Source organism: Aotus nancymaae, unplaced genomic scaffold, assembly GCF_030222135.1.
Source record: "Aotus nancymaae isolate 86718 unplaced genomic scaffold, 86718_ANA_hifiasm-v0.15.2.pri h1tg000025l, whole genome shotgun sequence".
NCBI classification, from domain to species: Eukaryota; Metazoa; Chordata; class Mammalia; order Primates; family Aotidae; genus Aotus; species Aotus nancymaae.
This window is the reverse complement of record NW_026988438.1, coordinates 28,336,179-28,351,008: the sequence shown is the minus strand read 5'-3', so window position 1 is coordinate 28,351,008 and position 14,830 is coordinate 28,336,179. Positions and strand designations below refer to the sequence as shown.

Below are 14,830 nucleotides of genomic sequence, written 5' to 3'. Positions count from 1 at the left end.
GTCCATCAGCAGATCTTCTGTATGGAGTTCAACATTTGTGAACATTTCTTGGATGATAAAAACAATTATATTTTGAGTATAATTACAATTTTCTCCTTATGTTCTAGTTTCTTTAATCTCAATGCTTCCACAAAAATCCCTTGTAAGGCAATCAAAACACAAGATACTGAAGAAAATTGTGACTTGCCCCATGTTCCCTCCCACTAGAGCCCATAGGGAAGATACAGCGTCAAATATAAAATATAAAATTAAATATAGAGGATTGGCTCCAATGCTATTAGGCCAGTAGCATTGGAGCTATGCCCCCAGCGCTGAGCTAGAATGGTGCACCAGCAGAGAACTGCAGTGTGATGGGAGACTGTGGTCCTCCGAGAAGCAGACATCACGACAGGATCAGACATCATGACAGGATTAGACATACAAGAAATGTATTGGACTAAAATATGTAAAAATAAATAGGTAAAGAGCTGAGTGAGGCTGAGAAAGCCATAAGACTTGGATGCAGGTCTGATTCCCAGTAAAAGAAAGTTGGGTAGAAGTGTCTGAGACTGTACTGCAGTTCTAAAGAAAGTTCAGCAAGGCCATCAGTGAGTCTGAAAACCAAAGTCACCATCAGAGGAGTTCCATATCTCCCAGAAACAGCTGGTCTTGGGGTTCCTGCCATACTCAGTCATTGCCAACGGGTTCCTTTGGGATGCACAACCTCAGTCATCACAGGGGTAAATTTCACCCCACACAAGCTAGGAGGCCATGGGTCAAGTTCACTTTCTGTGGTAAGAGATATGAAAGGGCTTATATCTCTGTGGTGGCACATTCTCATAGCCACCACAGAGATATAAGCCCTCCCCTCCCAAAATACCAGCAAGAGGACTAAAAAGAATGCAAGAAGAATGAATGGTGTCTACCTCATATACACTTGGTCAATTTTTAACACTAGAAAATCTGTCTCTAAAAACTTACAAAGAGAGACCTAAATATTGCCTTTATGTGAAGCCAAGGTTGCAATAAAAACTTCTCTAGGCTTTAACAATTCTCAGAATTCATTGTTTCATTCTTCCCCTTGGCAAATGTTTTGGATTTGCAAAGACTAAAGGGGAAAAATAACTCCAGGAAGGCAACACTAAGTCAGGAGAGTAGGTGTCCCTAGAAGTTCCCAGTGGGTGAGCAACACTCGGTGACAGAAGAATGTGCGTGACCAGACTTCCCATGAGCTAACTGGGAATTTTAACCTATGACTCATCCCAGGGCAGGGCCGAAGCTCCAGGGGATGCTACCCCACACCATGCCATATCATCAGCCAGATTGCACCTTTCCTGAAAGTAATCAAGTCAGAAACTGACATTTTGGCAGCAGCCCCTAGAGGAAAAATGACTGCCAAAAGCCAAAATCAGGATGAGTTCAACGATTTAATTCTGCATGGAAAACGCAATCCATTAAATGGGATCTGACAAGGCCTTAATCTCATCCGTAGCTGAGGGTGTTGGCTCAATGCGGTTCTGCTCTCTGGAACATATTCTTAGTAAGCTATCTATAGAATCTAGAAAGCCTTTGCCAAAGCCCAAATAAGTCCATTCTAAGTGGGAAGAGAAGCTCACCAAGTCCCCACTGATTCTGTAGGGAGTAAGCACTCGATTCTACCAAGTGCAAAATTATCAAAACCTGGCAACACAACCTGTGTTGGGAGTCACATGATTCAAGGCAAAATAACTGAGATGGGCAATGCACTGAGTGGCTTCAGAATTTCCACCACTGCCCAAGGAGGTCGGGCCCACAGCCAGCCTCACTCACAAAGAATCCATAGGACTCAGATTCCTTGGCTGGGTCCCATTGCATAACCCAGTCACAAAAGAAAGAGTTGGGGTGTAGAGGATCAATCTTCTCCTACACAAGGTCTTAAAAACTGAGTGAGAAAGAATTAGAGGCTGTCACCTTCGTTGGCCCACTTAATCCTAACAGCAGTCCCCAAAGCCTGTGTTATTTTACTGTTTGCATGTGAAAAATGAGGAAACAGAACAAAACCATTACTCATATCATGTAGTTTAGAAGATTGTTTGCAAATTCATACTTGTGGGATTCCAAAGCCCCTGCCTAGTTCTCAGACCATTGCATCAGTTGGAGCTTGTTAGAAATGAAGATTCACAGGCTATACCCCAGACCTACTGAATCAGGGTCTGCATTTAACAGGATTCCCCAAGGAATTCATTTAGACATAAGGTTTGGGAAGCAGTGCCTTCAAGGGCTTCTATCCAAAAGGGGTAGGTGGATTGAAAACATAAGTCTAGACTAGAAAAAGATTTAGTGCAATAGAACAGGGCCAATCTTATAGGATATATAAAATACGTATCAAAATATAACTCAAACTATATATCCAAAGTGCACACCCGAATTAGTATAACCACTCACATATCTTATGTTATGTGGTACTAGGTTATGTGGTGCTTGTAGAAGATGCTGAAGGAGCATGGCTGTAGAGCTGGGTGGACAGGGTTGACGTCTCCAGCTCTGCCACCTGCTGGGTGACTTTAGGCAAGCTGCTTGAGCTCTCTGAGCCTCAGTTTCCTGACCTGTAAAATTGAGATAACAACATTCAACTTGCCAGGGCTTGGGGGATTAAATGAGCAAATGAATGCACAGTTTCTGGCCCATAGTTCCTGGTTTCTCTTACTTGTGGTACCATCTGGGCCAGGTCCCTCTCACCTCTGGGAATGTGTACACTTAGAGGCTAGGAGAGAAACATCTCTCAGCAGCCAGCTCTTTCCTGTTCTCTTGGGTCCTCTAGTGGCAGGTATTGAGATTCCTGTCACTAATCAGACTGGATGGACTTGTCTGTCTTCCTTAGGCCCCAGGTTCAATTTATTCTCTATTGTCTTTTAAGAAAAGCCTGGGCAGAACAACAGGTTTAAAGGGACAGGATATGAGAAACAAGGAAAGAGGCACCCAAGGTGGGTTCCCAGGAGTGTCTATTTTCAAAGCACTGAAGCCTTTTTCTTTATTTATTTTTCTCCCTTTCTTCTTTTCAAAAATTTCAGGTTTTGAAAACAGACTTTTCATGCCACATGTTTAGTAAGCTTTCAGGGCTCACAGTGTCTGCACCTGGAGTCACAAAACCCATGTTTGATCCTATTTAACTTTATATGAGTAGGCTCAAGGACATGCAAAGATTCCAGCATGTGCTGAGCATGAATCCCAAATTAATACTTACTGAGCTTGTTCTGGGTGCTAGACACTGTGCTTGGCTCTTTCACGTGTTATCTCCTTTAAATCTTCCCAAAACCCCGGGAAGGGGGTCTCTTTATTCTCATTTCAAATATTTTAAAACAGGCCAGAATAGGTGTATTAGTTTGTTCTCACACCGCTATAAAGAAATCCCTGAAACTGGGTAATTTATAAAGGAAAGAGGTTTAATTGACTCAATATTCCACATGGCTGGGGAGGCCTCAGGAAACTTACAATCATGGTGGGGGGTGAAGAGGAAGCAAGGACCTTCTTCATATAGCAGCAGAAGAGAGAAGAGTAAGCAGGAGAAATGCCAGCAGCTTATAAAACCGTCAGATCTTGTGAGAACTCACTATCACAGAAACAGCATGGGGGAATTGCCCCCATAATCCAACCCTCTCCCATCAGACTCCTCCCTTGATGTATGGGATTACAATTCAAGATGATATTTGGGTGGAGACACAGACCCAAGCCATATCAATAGGTAAGTGACCTGCTCAAATTAACACAGTAAAATATTCTCAAGTTCAAAGGGATCCTAAATCTCACCTAGTGCAGTGGTTCTCCAGGTGTGATCCTGGACCAGCAGCATCAGTATCACCTGAAGCTTGTTAGACACGAACAACCTTGGGCCCCACCTAGACCTGGGATGAGCCCAACAGTCTGTTTTAACAATCCCCCCAGGTGATTGTGAAGCACACTCAAGTTTGAACCATCAGACCACTCTTCAAGTCCAACCTTAGTATGACAGTTAAGATAACAGAGATTTTGCCACCAAAAAAAAGCGGGGGGGGGCGCATTATATGAAGTGGTGGGTATGTTATTTAACTTGATTTAATCATTTTTCAACACATACATACAACAAAACATTATATTATTTTACATCGTAAATTGTATACAAATTTTATTTGTCAATTATGCCTTTATAAAGCTAGGGAGGTAGTGGGGATTAAAAACAGAGGTTTGAAGAGATGAAGCAATTCGCCAGGGGTAATGGAGTTGGTACTGAAGCCCAGTACAGCCATTATCAGAAGTCAGACTTTCCCACCCGGATAGCTTAGAATGTCCCTTTCTCGGAGAGTAAAGACTAACGCCCTTAGTACAACTGAGCACTAAACCGTGTTGCTTTCCAGCAATATTGGCTGGGATCTGAACCTGGGCAGCCACGAGGAAACCTTCCCCTCAAGCTCTGGAACCTTCCTCCCAAGACTCTGCTAAACTGTCTGCTCCAATACACAGAGCATTTGCCTCATCAGCACTGCCCAGCCAGGTGGGGGACAAGAGGGAAGACTGTCAGGGACCATACCTAGAGTTGAGATGGTGTTTGTACAAACCTCAACTATCAACACACAACCCTTGGGGAAGAAAGCTGGTGCCTTTCATTTTCCAAAATCATTATTTCTAAGTCAGTGTGTCAAATTCTCACTTTCAGCTATACTCTCTGGCATTATTAGTAAATGACATGAACCCAGTGACAATTCAGATTATTTACAGGCCATACCTAGGGATCACAGCCTGATTGGAAGAGAAGGCCCAGGAACATGTCTTGAAGCTGCATTTGAATCACAAGCATGCTTTTTATGTGAGTGTACAGATGATATACTTATTCGTGGTGGGGTGACAAAGTAAGACCTAAACTCTGCCCAAGCTACTCCTTGCTGCTGCTTTGGAGACCAGCAATCTACAAGTAATTTTTTATAGGCTTTACCTCTCTGGGCCAGTTTCTTCATCTCTAAAATGGACAGAATCCTTGAGTTTTTTGGGTCAAACCTGACAAATAAGAACAGCTATTGCTGATGTAACAGAACCTGGGGGAGACTGAAACATAAAAATGTTTGAAATTTTTTTGAAAAATATCCATCATTGATAAATTTATAAACACTTCCTATCTTTGGAAACAGAAAGTAGAATTTAGCTTTAGAGCAGACTGTCCCTTTGCTGTGAAAAGAACTACTTAAATGAAAAGACTAAATGCAAATATTAAACAAGTATACACATTTTGTCCTGGAAGTAGCTTGTGTATATTTGACTCTACCTTGCAGAGAGCTAGAAAAGATTTCTGGGAAAAGTGGAATTAAGTATCCTACCTCTTCCTTTTGAGAATCAACATTATTAGAATATGTCTGAGAAAAATTGTGGTTGTGCTGAGGCCGGGTGTCAGGAAAAGACAGCAAAAGTCAAGGAGAGGAGACATCGCAAGGAAGGGGTCATCTGGGTTGGTGACAGAGATGCCTAGTTTCACTGAAGTCAGAAAGTCCACACTCAACAGGAGACCTCATTTCCCTAGCAAGGGGCAAAAGGCATAGCAGAATAAGTGATGATTCCTGAACCACTGTCAGTAAGGCTGGGGGTCCTTGGAAATAGTGAGGGACAAGAACACCAAGAAAAGACTGAACCTCCTGATAATTTGGCACATTGACCTTATTGACATTGTCTTTTGTATCTTGTTTGGTACGAGCTGATGACCATATTTCATGCCCTAGATCCCAAATGCCCTCCAAGTATGACCAAGGAGAAAGAGAAGGAAGTAATCAAAGCTATCACTTACCCTTATTGTGGTACCACTCAGTTGTAATGACCCTACAAAGGAGCTGTAAGGTAACCTCGATTCTGCTCTGATGTATTTATTGATAAATAAACTCTTCCCATACCTGAGTACTTGTAGTAATTTATGTACAACAAATCTCACAACTGATCATGGTGAACATGAACTGTGGTGACAGCTGAGGACAATTGCAGAAGAGAGTATCTGCCATTTAACATTGCCATCAAAATCAATCATCTTCTTTGGAAGAAAGGACAGTTACAGAATAGTACACAGTTGTATTAAGGGTACCAATAAAAAAATAAATAAATGCTAATAGATTTCTTGTCTCAATTGCTAAAGGGTTGGCATAACCTGCATGCACCTGCTGTCTTCTTCCTACAGCACCAAGTGTTACAAGGAAACAAAAATAAGTCCAGACATTCAATTTATAACTTAATCTCTCTCAGGAACCAAGATGGTGCTACATGATACAACTAACAGATTAAATGATGCTCATGGGCATCAATACATCCTCTTTATTAAAGAGTACCAAGAGAATGCAAAAAAAAAAGATGATGGTAACGGAGTTGGGTGAGCAAATGAGATGTTCTTTTCATAAGAGTAACTCTTTGCCTGTTTATTGAAGAAGATGATGAACCTGCTTTGGGGTGGAAGGAGCAGTTATAAGAAGACTTAGGAGAAGGGATTGACTCCAGAAGAGATGTTCCAAGGTGAGAACGTATAGACAGAGAAAGCTATTCACGGTCTCCACTTTCACCACAGTCACTTGCTGAGAACTGCAGGTTCATAAGATGCACTTCTCTCTAGGTGAGTGGATTTTATTCTATTTGAAACCTTATGATGCAACAGCCAAGCCCTTAGTAGAAATAAAAACAGCATTTGCCTGCACTTCTTGTCTCACCAATGCACTTGTCACACTGTATAAAGAAATCCAAATCCCTATTTATCACTTCTTTTAGAACTCATCTATAATTCAGTCGACACTAAGAAACTTCACACAATAATGGCTCTCACTGAGCAATTACACATATCACCTGGATGCAGAAGAGAGTACATTTTTCAAATATATTTCATGGAACTCCAATAGCTGTCTGAATTGTTTATGGGGAGAGAAAAACGATGTTTATATGTTCATCTAACCATGTGGAGAGTATGAAAGACTATAGTGGAAAGAAAAGTAAAATAAGTAAAAGTGACATAACAGGAAGAAAGGAGAGGCAGCAGGCAAGCTGGAAAAATGATTGAGTCTTAATTACTGATACCAGTAGTACTATAAATATACTGTTCAAATGTGAGTCTGAAAGGCCCATGGTGGGGGTGGGAATCACCTTTTTACACCACATTCATACCCAGATTGATTTTTATTTAATATGGGTGAGAAGATAAGGGACCGAGTTATAAGGGGTACAATATTAAAAGAAAATAAAAGACCTTGCAGGAAGATGCAAGGCTAAATGATGAACTAGAACAGAGTAAACAGCCACCTTGGAAAAAACACAAGAAAATTCTCACGTCATTTCCGTTAGGAGCAGCTCTTACATCTTTTACAACTGGAAACCTTCCCCCAGCAAGAGACTCTAAAGACACAGGGCTGAATTAATTCTCAACACGTGCTTTTTCTCTACACCCTTATCTGGATGCATCACTCTCCTTTGAAGCAAAAGACTCATTAATCCAATTCAAATTGCCAACATCAATAAATCGTTTGCCTCAGCATTTAAATGCCAATACCAATTAAATACCAACAGTAACTTGACTACTGGTAATATCTTCACTACATTCAGAAAATCCAGCCAGAAGTCCAGCTAGCATCGATTCCAACCCTCCTTCATCAATTCTACTTTACTCAGCTCAAAGAAATGAAGTAATTTGCTGGCCACACTGACTCTGCATCTAACTGGATTGAAACAACTCCACTAGCAAATGAGAAGGAGCACATTGAGTTGCAATCCACCAAACCTGAAGGATGTCTTCACCAAGACTTCTGGGCTATCCAGCTGTGGCAATTCATCAGCTAGGATTTCCTCTGGGGGTCGAGGGTCATGGACAATTGTTGGCCGTGGCTTCTCCTTGACATTCCCTGTGAGCCCGTCGATGAGGGAGTTCCACAGACAGTTCTGTGACTTAGATCCTGAGGCATGAGGAAAAGAGAGATGCAGGTGAATTATCCACCAGTTGACTCCATGTCTTGCCTTCCACAACTCAGGATCTTCCAAAGCAGAGTAGGGAAATTTATATATTTCTCACCATCTCCACCAACATTAGAGAGTTGTAACCAGGAATTTTTACATTTATAGGCAGAAACAGGCCACCACTCTGAGTCTTTTGACTCAAAGCTAAGTATTATGGATATCTCTTATCTCATTGCAGTGGCGATCAGCCCAAACTCCTGACAGAGCCACAGGTATCTATTTAGATGTTTAGTCAGCAATTGGAAATATATAAAGCACTACTATTTTAGGGAAGAGTGAGGATGTCCAAACACAAGTCTCCCCTGTAAACTCAGCTTGCCTGAAGCCCAAGACTCCATTCTATGGAGACACACATACCAAAGAGGACATCAACTTTAAGTACTAGAACTCATCATCAACAGGTTGATTCTTCTGCAATATCAAAACCCAGGATATTTATATGCATCTTTATGCATGTAAAACTTCAAACATATGAGATAAATGTTAAAGGTGGGCATCAAGTGGAAGAGGCGTCTACAAAAGGAGAGCCTGATCTGCCGTTGATCAAGGTCAAACTCAACAGAGAAGTTGTGCTGATAATGTGTGCCCTTGATATGATGTCATGAAAATGTCACTTTTGTTCTGTGCTCTCTGTGTATTAGGCATGTTTCTAGATTCCATAAATTTCATCCTATAATATCTGCCCTATATGCATGTACCCAACACAGCTAGTTCTGGACAACCTGATAATATGCCGGAGGCACCTGACATTGGCCTTCTGCTTCCCTTGTTACCCCACTCTCCCCCAGCCCCCAACTCCTCAGGGGAAGTCCTTCGAGGGGTGTGCTTTTCAAATACAAACCAGCCAATCCAGAGTCTACACCCCGACTAGTCACCTTATAGGACTTTCACACCCCTGGCCACTCTCCACTGGACCTAATCACCCCAGGGCCTGGTACCAGGCAACTAGGTATTAGGGAGCCCCTAGGCTCCAGCCCAGTTAAGTCATTCAAACTAGCCAGTCCCAAGCCTGCTTACCTGCCTTGCCTGTTCCTTCTTGCAGAAACCACAACAAAGGTTCCTCCCCACAACGTCCCACCCCACCTCCTGATTGACACCAGTGCTTCCCCAGATGGCCCCATAACATGACATGGAAGCCCTCTCTTGGGATCTGTAGGTAAACAAATTCTCTTTACAATGTCATTTGTCTCCCTATCTGTTGACCTTACCATACCTAAACAGTAATAAAACTTACTAAAGAACCAGTCTAAAACACCCAGTCTAGTCATGGAGAAAACATTAGATAAGCCATTGGAAGACCTTGCCACAGAACACCTGACTGGTACTCTTGACAGCGGCCAAGGGTACCAAATACTGTTGAACCTCCACATCCATGGATTCCATGGATTAAAACAACTAAAGAAGAAAAATATTCAGGAAAAAAAAAATCTGTAGAGAACTTGCACAGACTTTTTTTTAGTCATTATTCCCTAAATACTGTATAATAACTATTTACTTAGTATTTACATTATATTAGGTATTACAAGTTATCTAGAAGTAACTTAAAGTATATGGAAGGATGTGCATGAATTATATGTCAATACTACATCACTTTATATCAGGCACTTGAACCTCTGTGCATTTTGGTACCTGAGGGAACCAAACCGCCTTGGAAACAGAGGAATTAGTGTATAAGGAAAGTCTGAGAAACTGTCACAGCCAAAAGGAGCCTAAAGATATGATGACTAAATGTAATGTGGTATTCTAATAGGATCCTGGAACAGAAAAAGGACATCCGGTTAAAAACTAAAGAAATCTGAATACTGTGTGGATGTTAGCTGCTCAGAATGTATAGATATTTGTTCATTAACTGTTACAAATGTGCCATGCTAATATAAGAGGTTAACAACACAGGAAAGTGGGTGTAGGGTATATGAGATCTCTTTATATTATCTTTGCAAATTTTCTGTAAATCTAAAACTGTTCTGAAATAAAAATTCATAAAAATAAAAGTAAATAAATAAAAAATAAATCATAAATAATAAACTAAATAAATAACTTATTTTAAAAGTCTATGAGCAAAAAAAATTTTAAGTAGAGTCTGAGGACATTACCATTACCATTAACCAATCACCATTGGTTTGTGCTTGTTATGTCTACCCACATGAGAGGAAGATTTTGTCTTTACACAAAGACACTGTCAGGTCAAGTGAACAGGCAACCTACAGAATGGGAGAACATTTTTGCAATCTACCCATCTGACCAAGGTCTAATATCCAGAATTTACAAGGAAGTTAAACCAATTTATAAGAGAAAAACAACCTCATCAAAAAGTGGTCAAATGATATGAACCGACACTTTTAAAAAGAAGACATTTGCACAGCCAACAAACATATGAAATAAAGCTCTACACCGCTGATCATTAGAGAATTGCAAATCAAAACCACAATGAGATAACACCTCATGCCAGTCAGAAGGCAATTATTACAAAATCAAGAAGTAATAGCTGCTGGTGAGGCTATGGAGAAATATGAGCTCTTTTACACTGTTGGTGGGAGTGTAAATTGGTTCAACCATTGTGGAAGACAGTGTGGCAATCCTCAAGGATCTAGAACCAGAAATACCATTTAACTCAGCAATCCCATTACTGGGTATATACCCAAAGGAATAAAAATATTTCTACTATAAAGACACATGCACATGTATGTTTATTGCAGCACTAATTACAATAGCAAAGACAGGGAGCAAACCCAAATACCCACCAACGACAGACTGGATAAAGGAAATGTGGTACATATACACCATGGAATACTATCCAGCCATAAAAAGGAATGAGATCACGTCCTTTCCAGGGACATGGATGAAGCTGGAAGCCATCGTCCTCAGCAAACTAACAAAGGAGCAGAAAACCAAACACCAAAGTTCTTACTCCTAAGTGGGAGTTAAACAATGAGAACACAGGGAGGGGAACAACACACCCCAGGCCCTGTTGAGGGGTGGGGGTTTAGGGGAGGGAACTTAGAGGATGGGTCAACAGGCGCAGCAAACCACCATGGCACACGTATACCTATGTAACAAACCTGCACATTCTGCACATGTATAGCAGAACTTAAAGTAAAATAAAAATAGAATAAAATAACAATAAACAAACATTTTTAAAAAGACTCTGTCAGGTCACTAAGCCATGCACCATGGAGCTTTGTCTATGCAAAAGGCTGGCTTTTTCTAATTCACACAAAAAGTCATGAGGTATGAGGATGGGCATGAAGGAGTGAGAAGCAGTGTTAGCTAACGCACATCATGCATGGGATAGGCAGCTAGAGAATGGATTTGTGTGCACATGGGGATACCTCCGAGACCTTGGCCAGCCACCTGCAGCCTACCATGGAAGAAATCACCCTGGCTTGTTGTGCCAGAAGGACAGCTCTGCCAGGAAGATCAAAAGAACATCACACACAAGAGGGAGTGCCTCACATGGGTCCCTGAGCCTACAGCAAGGACACCCATGGGTCAGCAAACAGCTCTTTCAATGCCCATGCCATAACTGACCTCCCTTGGGGTGTCCATCCAAAGTGCTTTTGTGTCTGTCGGGAGAAAATTAAAGTGGATCAGTGGCAGGAAACAGATTCCTCAAGCCCCTGAAAGACAAGACAGCTTTTTTTGTTTTTTAAAGGCCCTAAATATATATCTTAACAAGATCTGGTCCTATTAACGAAGTCTGGCTCTGCGTTAATGAAGATCAGTTCTATGTTAATGAAGGTCTGGTTCTGGGAGGAAGAACAAGAACAGCAGCCTGTTTTCTTACACCTGATCTAAGTGAAGACCTTATAATAAAATTCCTGTACATCCCCCTTTATTCCTTCATTTTTTTCATTCAGTAAACACATATTGAATTCCCTCAATGTGCCAGGTTTCATTCTTGGCCCTAGAAATGGAAAGATGAATGAGACTGATTCCCAAGGGAACCCACAAACAATCACAATAAACCGGCATTGCACCATAACTGAGGGGTAAATAGTGGGCTATGGGAGCCAGAGGAGGGCTCACCCACTCTCCCTCAGGGCCCTGGGGAAAGCCACATGGAGAACATGACATTGGATGTGGTCTAAAGCATGAGCTGCTCTTCAGCAGGTGGAAACAGGGGGAAATAATCAGTGCAGACAGTGTGTGCAGGCTCAGAGGCATAACAAAGCAGCTCCTGAGGCTGGCGCGAAGCCACAGGGACAGTGTCCAGAGATCGGGTCAGAGGCTAGTTGGGCCATTTGTAAAGTGCCTTGAATAAAACTCCTCCAAACAGAAAACAGAAAGAAAGATTTTTGAGCAAGGTTGTGGTGACACGGCTATGTCTGTGTTTCAGAAGGAGACTGGTGTGCTGTGGAGCAGCAACTTATGAGGAATGGCAGGCTTATAGGAAGAGCTCCACGAATCCACAGGGTGCCATGCATTTAACTGTGGGTGAAATTACATCTTACCCATAAATATGTAACTGATGGTTAGATAGATATGACTAATAAAATTACGAATTCATCTAAAACTATCAATGCATTCATAAGAGCTTTTTCACCATTTTCTCAGTCAGTGAACTGGAAGAATCCTAAGACCCAAGCCACCTCTACATTAAGGGTTTCCAAATGGAAACGTGATGACACCACCAAAGTACTGACCCCCACAAAGACACACACTGATGAGTTTAAAAGAAGACTGTGTTTGAAGAGATGACTGGGATTCACTGGACACTCACTCCCAGCTCCCCTCTCATTTGCCTTCATCTTCTAAAGAGGCTAGAAAACAATATACGGGCATACATAAGAGATATCATAGGTTCAGTTCCAGACCACTGCAATAAAGCAAATATCACAATACAATGAGTCACACAAATTTTTCCGTTTCCCCAATGTATACAAAAGTTACGTTTAGTCTATTAAGTGTGTAATAGCATTTTGTCTAAAAACACAATGTACATATCTTAATTTTAAAATGCTTTATTGCTGAAATAAAAAATGCTCACAATCATCCAAGCCTTCAGGGAGATGCAATGTTTTTGCTGATGGAGAATCTTGCCTCAGCACTGATGGCTGCTGACTGATCAGGGTGGTGTTGCTAAAGGTTGAGGTGACTAAGACAATTTCTTAAAACTCTACCATGCCTGCCCCCAGGAAGCTATGACAAGGCAGAAAAACACAAGGCAGCTGCTAACTGATTTAGGCTAGAGCCAGTCTTTGAAAAACTGAATTCGTTTTCCCCAGCCCTCTCCTTACTCTCCTCCATAAACATTATCCAAACAAAGTGTTTGAAATTGACCAAAAACTTTTTTGAGTGTCCTGTCTATCTCACCCATCTAAACTGTCTTCACTTTTCACTATCTTGAAACTACTTCACAATACTGTAAATTAGAGAAAACTGATAGCAATGCAAATGATTCTTGTCTATAGAAATGTAAATCGTGTCCCATGGAATGCAATTAATTATAGCCCTGTAGATAATGATGAGTCTTGCCAGTTTCACATCCATTAAGTAATTTCATTTCAGCATACCTGATGGATTTATGTATTTGTCTGCTCTTTGGATTTTCTTCTAAACTAGTTGTAACATCTTACTGGTTTCTTCATTAATGTGTTGAATAAGATCTTTGACACATGTTCACTTTGTACTTGCAAGAATTTTTGAAAAATTATCCTTTAACAGTACCAAAGTCCTCATGCTGCTCCCCTTTGAGAAATCTCTTAAAATTAGCCTACTTCTGAATTAACTATAGTACATTTATGTAATGGATTGCTATGCCACTGACTAATATCCCAAAGCAAAAGATCTCTATAAGCTGATAAGGAGTAATTTCCAAGATCTATTATAAGTGAAAAGAAAACATGCATGAGACTATTTATATTATGTTCCCTCTTGGATAAGAAACAAGGGGAAATATATTTGCTCATTTTTGCAAAAGACAAAGAAGACAAGACCAGAAACCATGAAAATTACCCACAAGGGATGGGTTGGGAATAAGGAAGACAGGTTAGAGATGAAAGACTTCACATTTGTATATAGTTTTTATTTTTGAGTGATGTAAATGTTTTAATATTCAAATATATAGTTAAGAAAAAAATTTAAAAATCTTACAATTGAACAGAAACAGAAACAAACCTAACTGTATGTGATATTAGTAACATAATTCTAATGGAAAATAATTTAAATATTTTATGAACACAGTACCTCTACTGTACATCATTAGAGAGATCAGTTCTAAATGCGCACACACACATACACACACACACACACACAGCAGAGAATCCCGAACCTCTTTGAGTAGGTTTGCTGTTGATGGTAATAGTAAAGAAGCAATCATAAAGTAACTATACCATGTATACTGTAGGACAGAGCAAATGTGCAGCCATAATGAGGGTGTTGGGAACCACAGCTCTTATTTCAGGAGACAGAAAATACAAACAGACAGTAGGAGAAGGTGAAGAACCCTGTTGTGTTAGATTTGAACTAGAACTATCAGTGTGAACTCATGATTATATATTCAGCAGGCTCTGAAGAGATGCTTGCTGAATGAATTCATAAATGATAGACTATTTTCCAAAAAGTAAAAATAAAACTTTAAGGCAAAAGGTGAGTAATAATAGCATTAACAATTTTAAGTAAGAAATATATCACAGGAAATACTCTGAGAAAGACGAACAAAGACCACCACCCTCTACAGAAAAAAAGGCCTTTCTCAGCCCATTCTGAATTGCCTCCAACATAAGGTCTTGACCAAGTTTCTTTCTGGAAAGTAGATTCTGAGACAAGGACTTGTGGCAAGTTTTTTTATTCTTGCCACAAGTAAGTCTGGGAAGCAGGAGAGGAAAACAGGGAGAGTAAACCAGGGAGTAACAAGGGAAAGCCAAGACACAGG

General features: G+C 40.7%; 1 protein-coding gene across 13 annotated transcripts in view; it reads right to left on the bottom strand.

Annotated features, from left to right (window-relative positions):
• Positions 1-14,830, bottom strand: part of PDE1C (phosphodiesterase 1C) — a 613,256-nt gene that overhangs the window by 479,184 nt on the left and 119,242 nt on the right. For all 13 annotated transcript variants that reach the window (XM_064380482.1, XM_064380481.1, XM_064380483.1 and 10 more), the window contains exon 3: positions 7,724-7,895. In XM_064380482.1, coding sequence (XP_064236552.1) covers positions 7,724-7,895 — 172 coding nt within the window. The remainder of the gene's footprint in view (positions 1-7,723; positions 7,896-14,830) is intronic.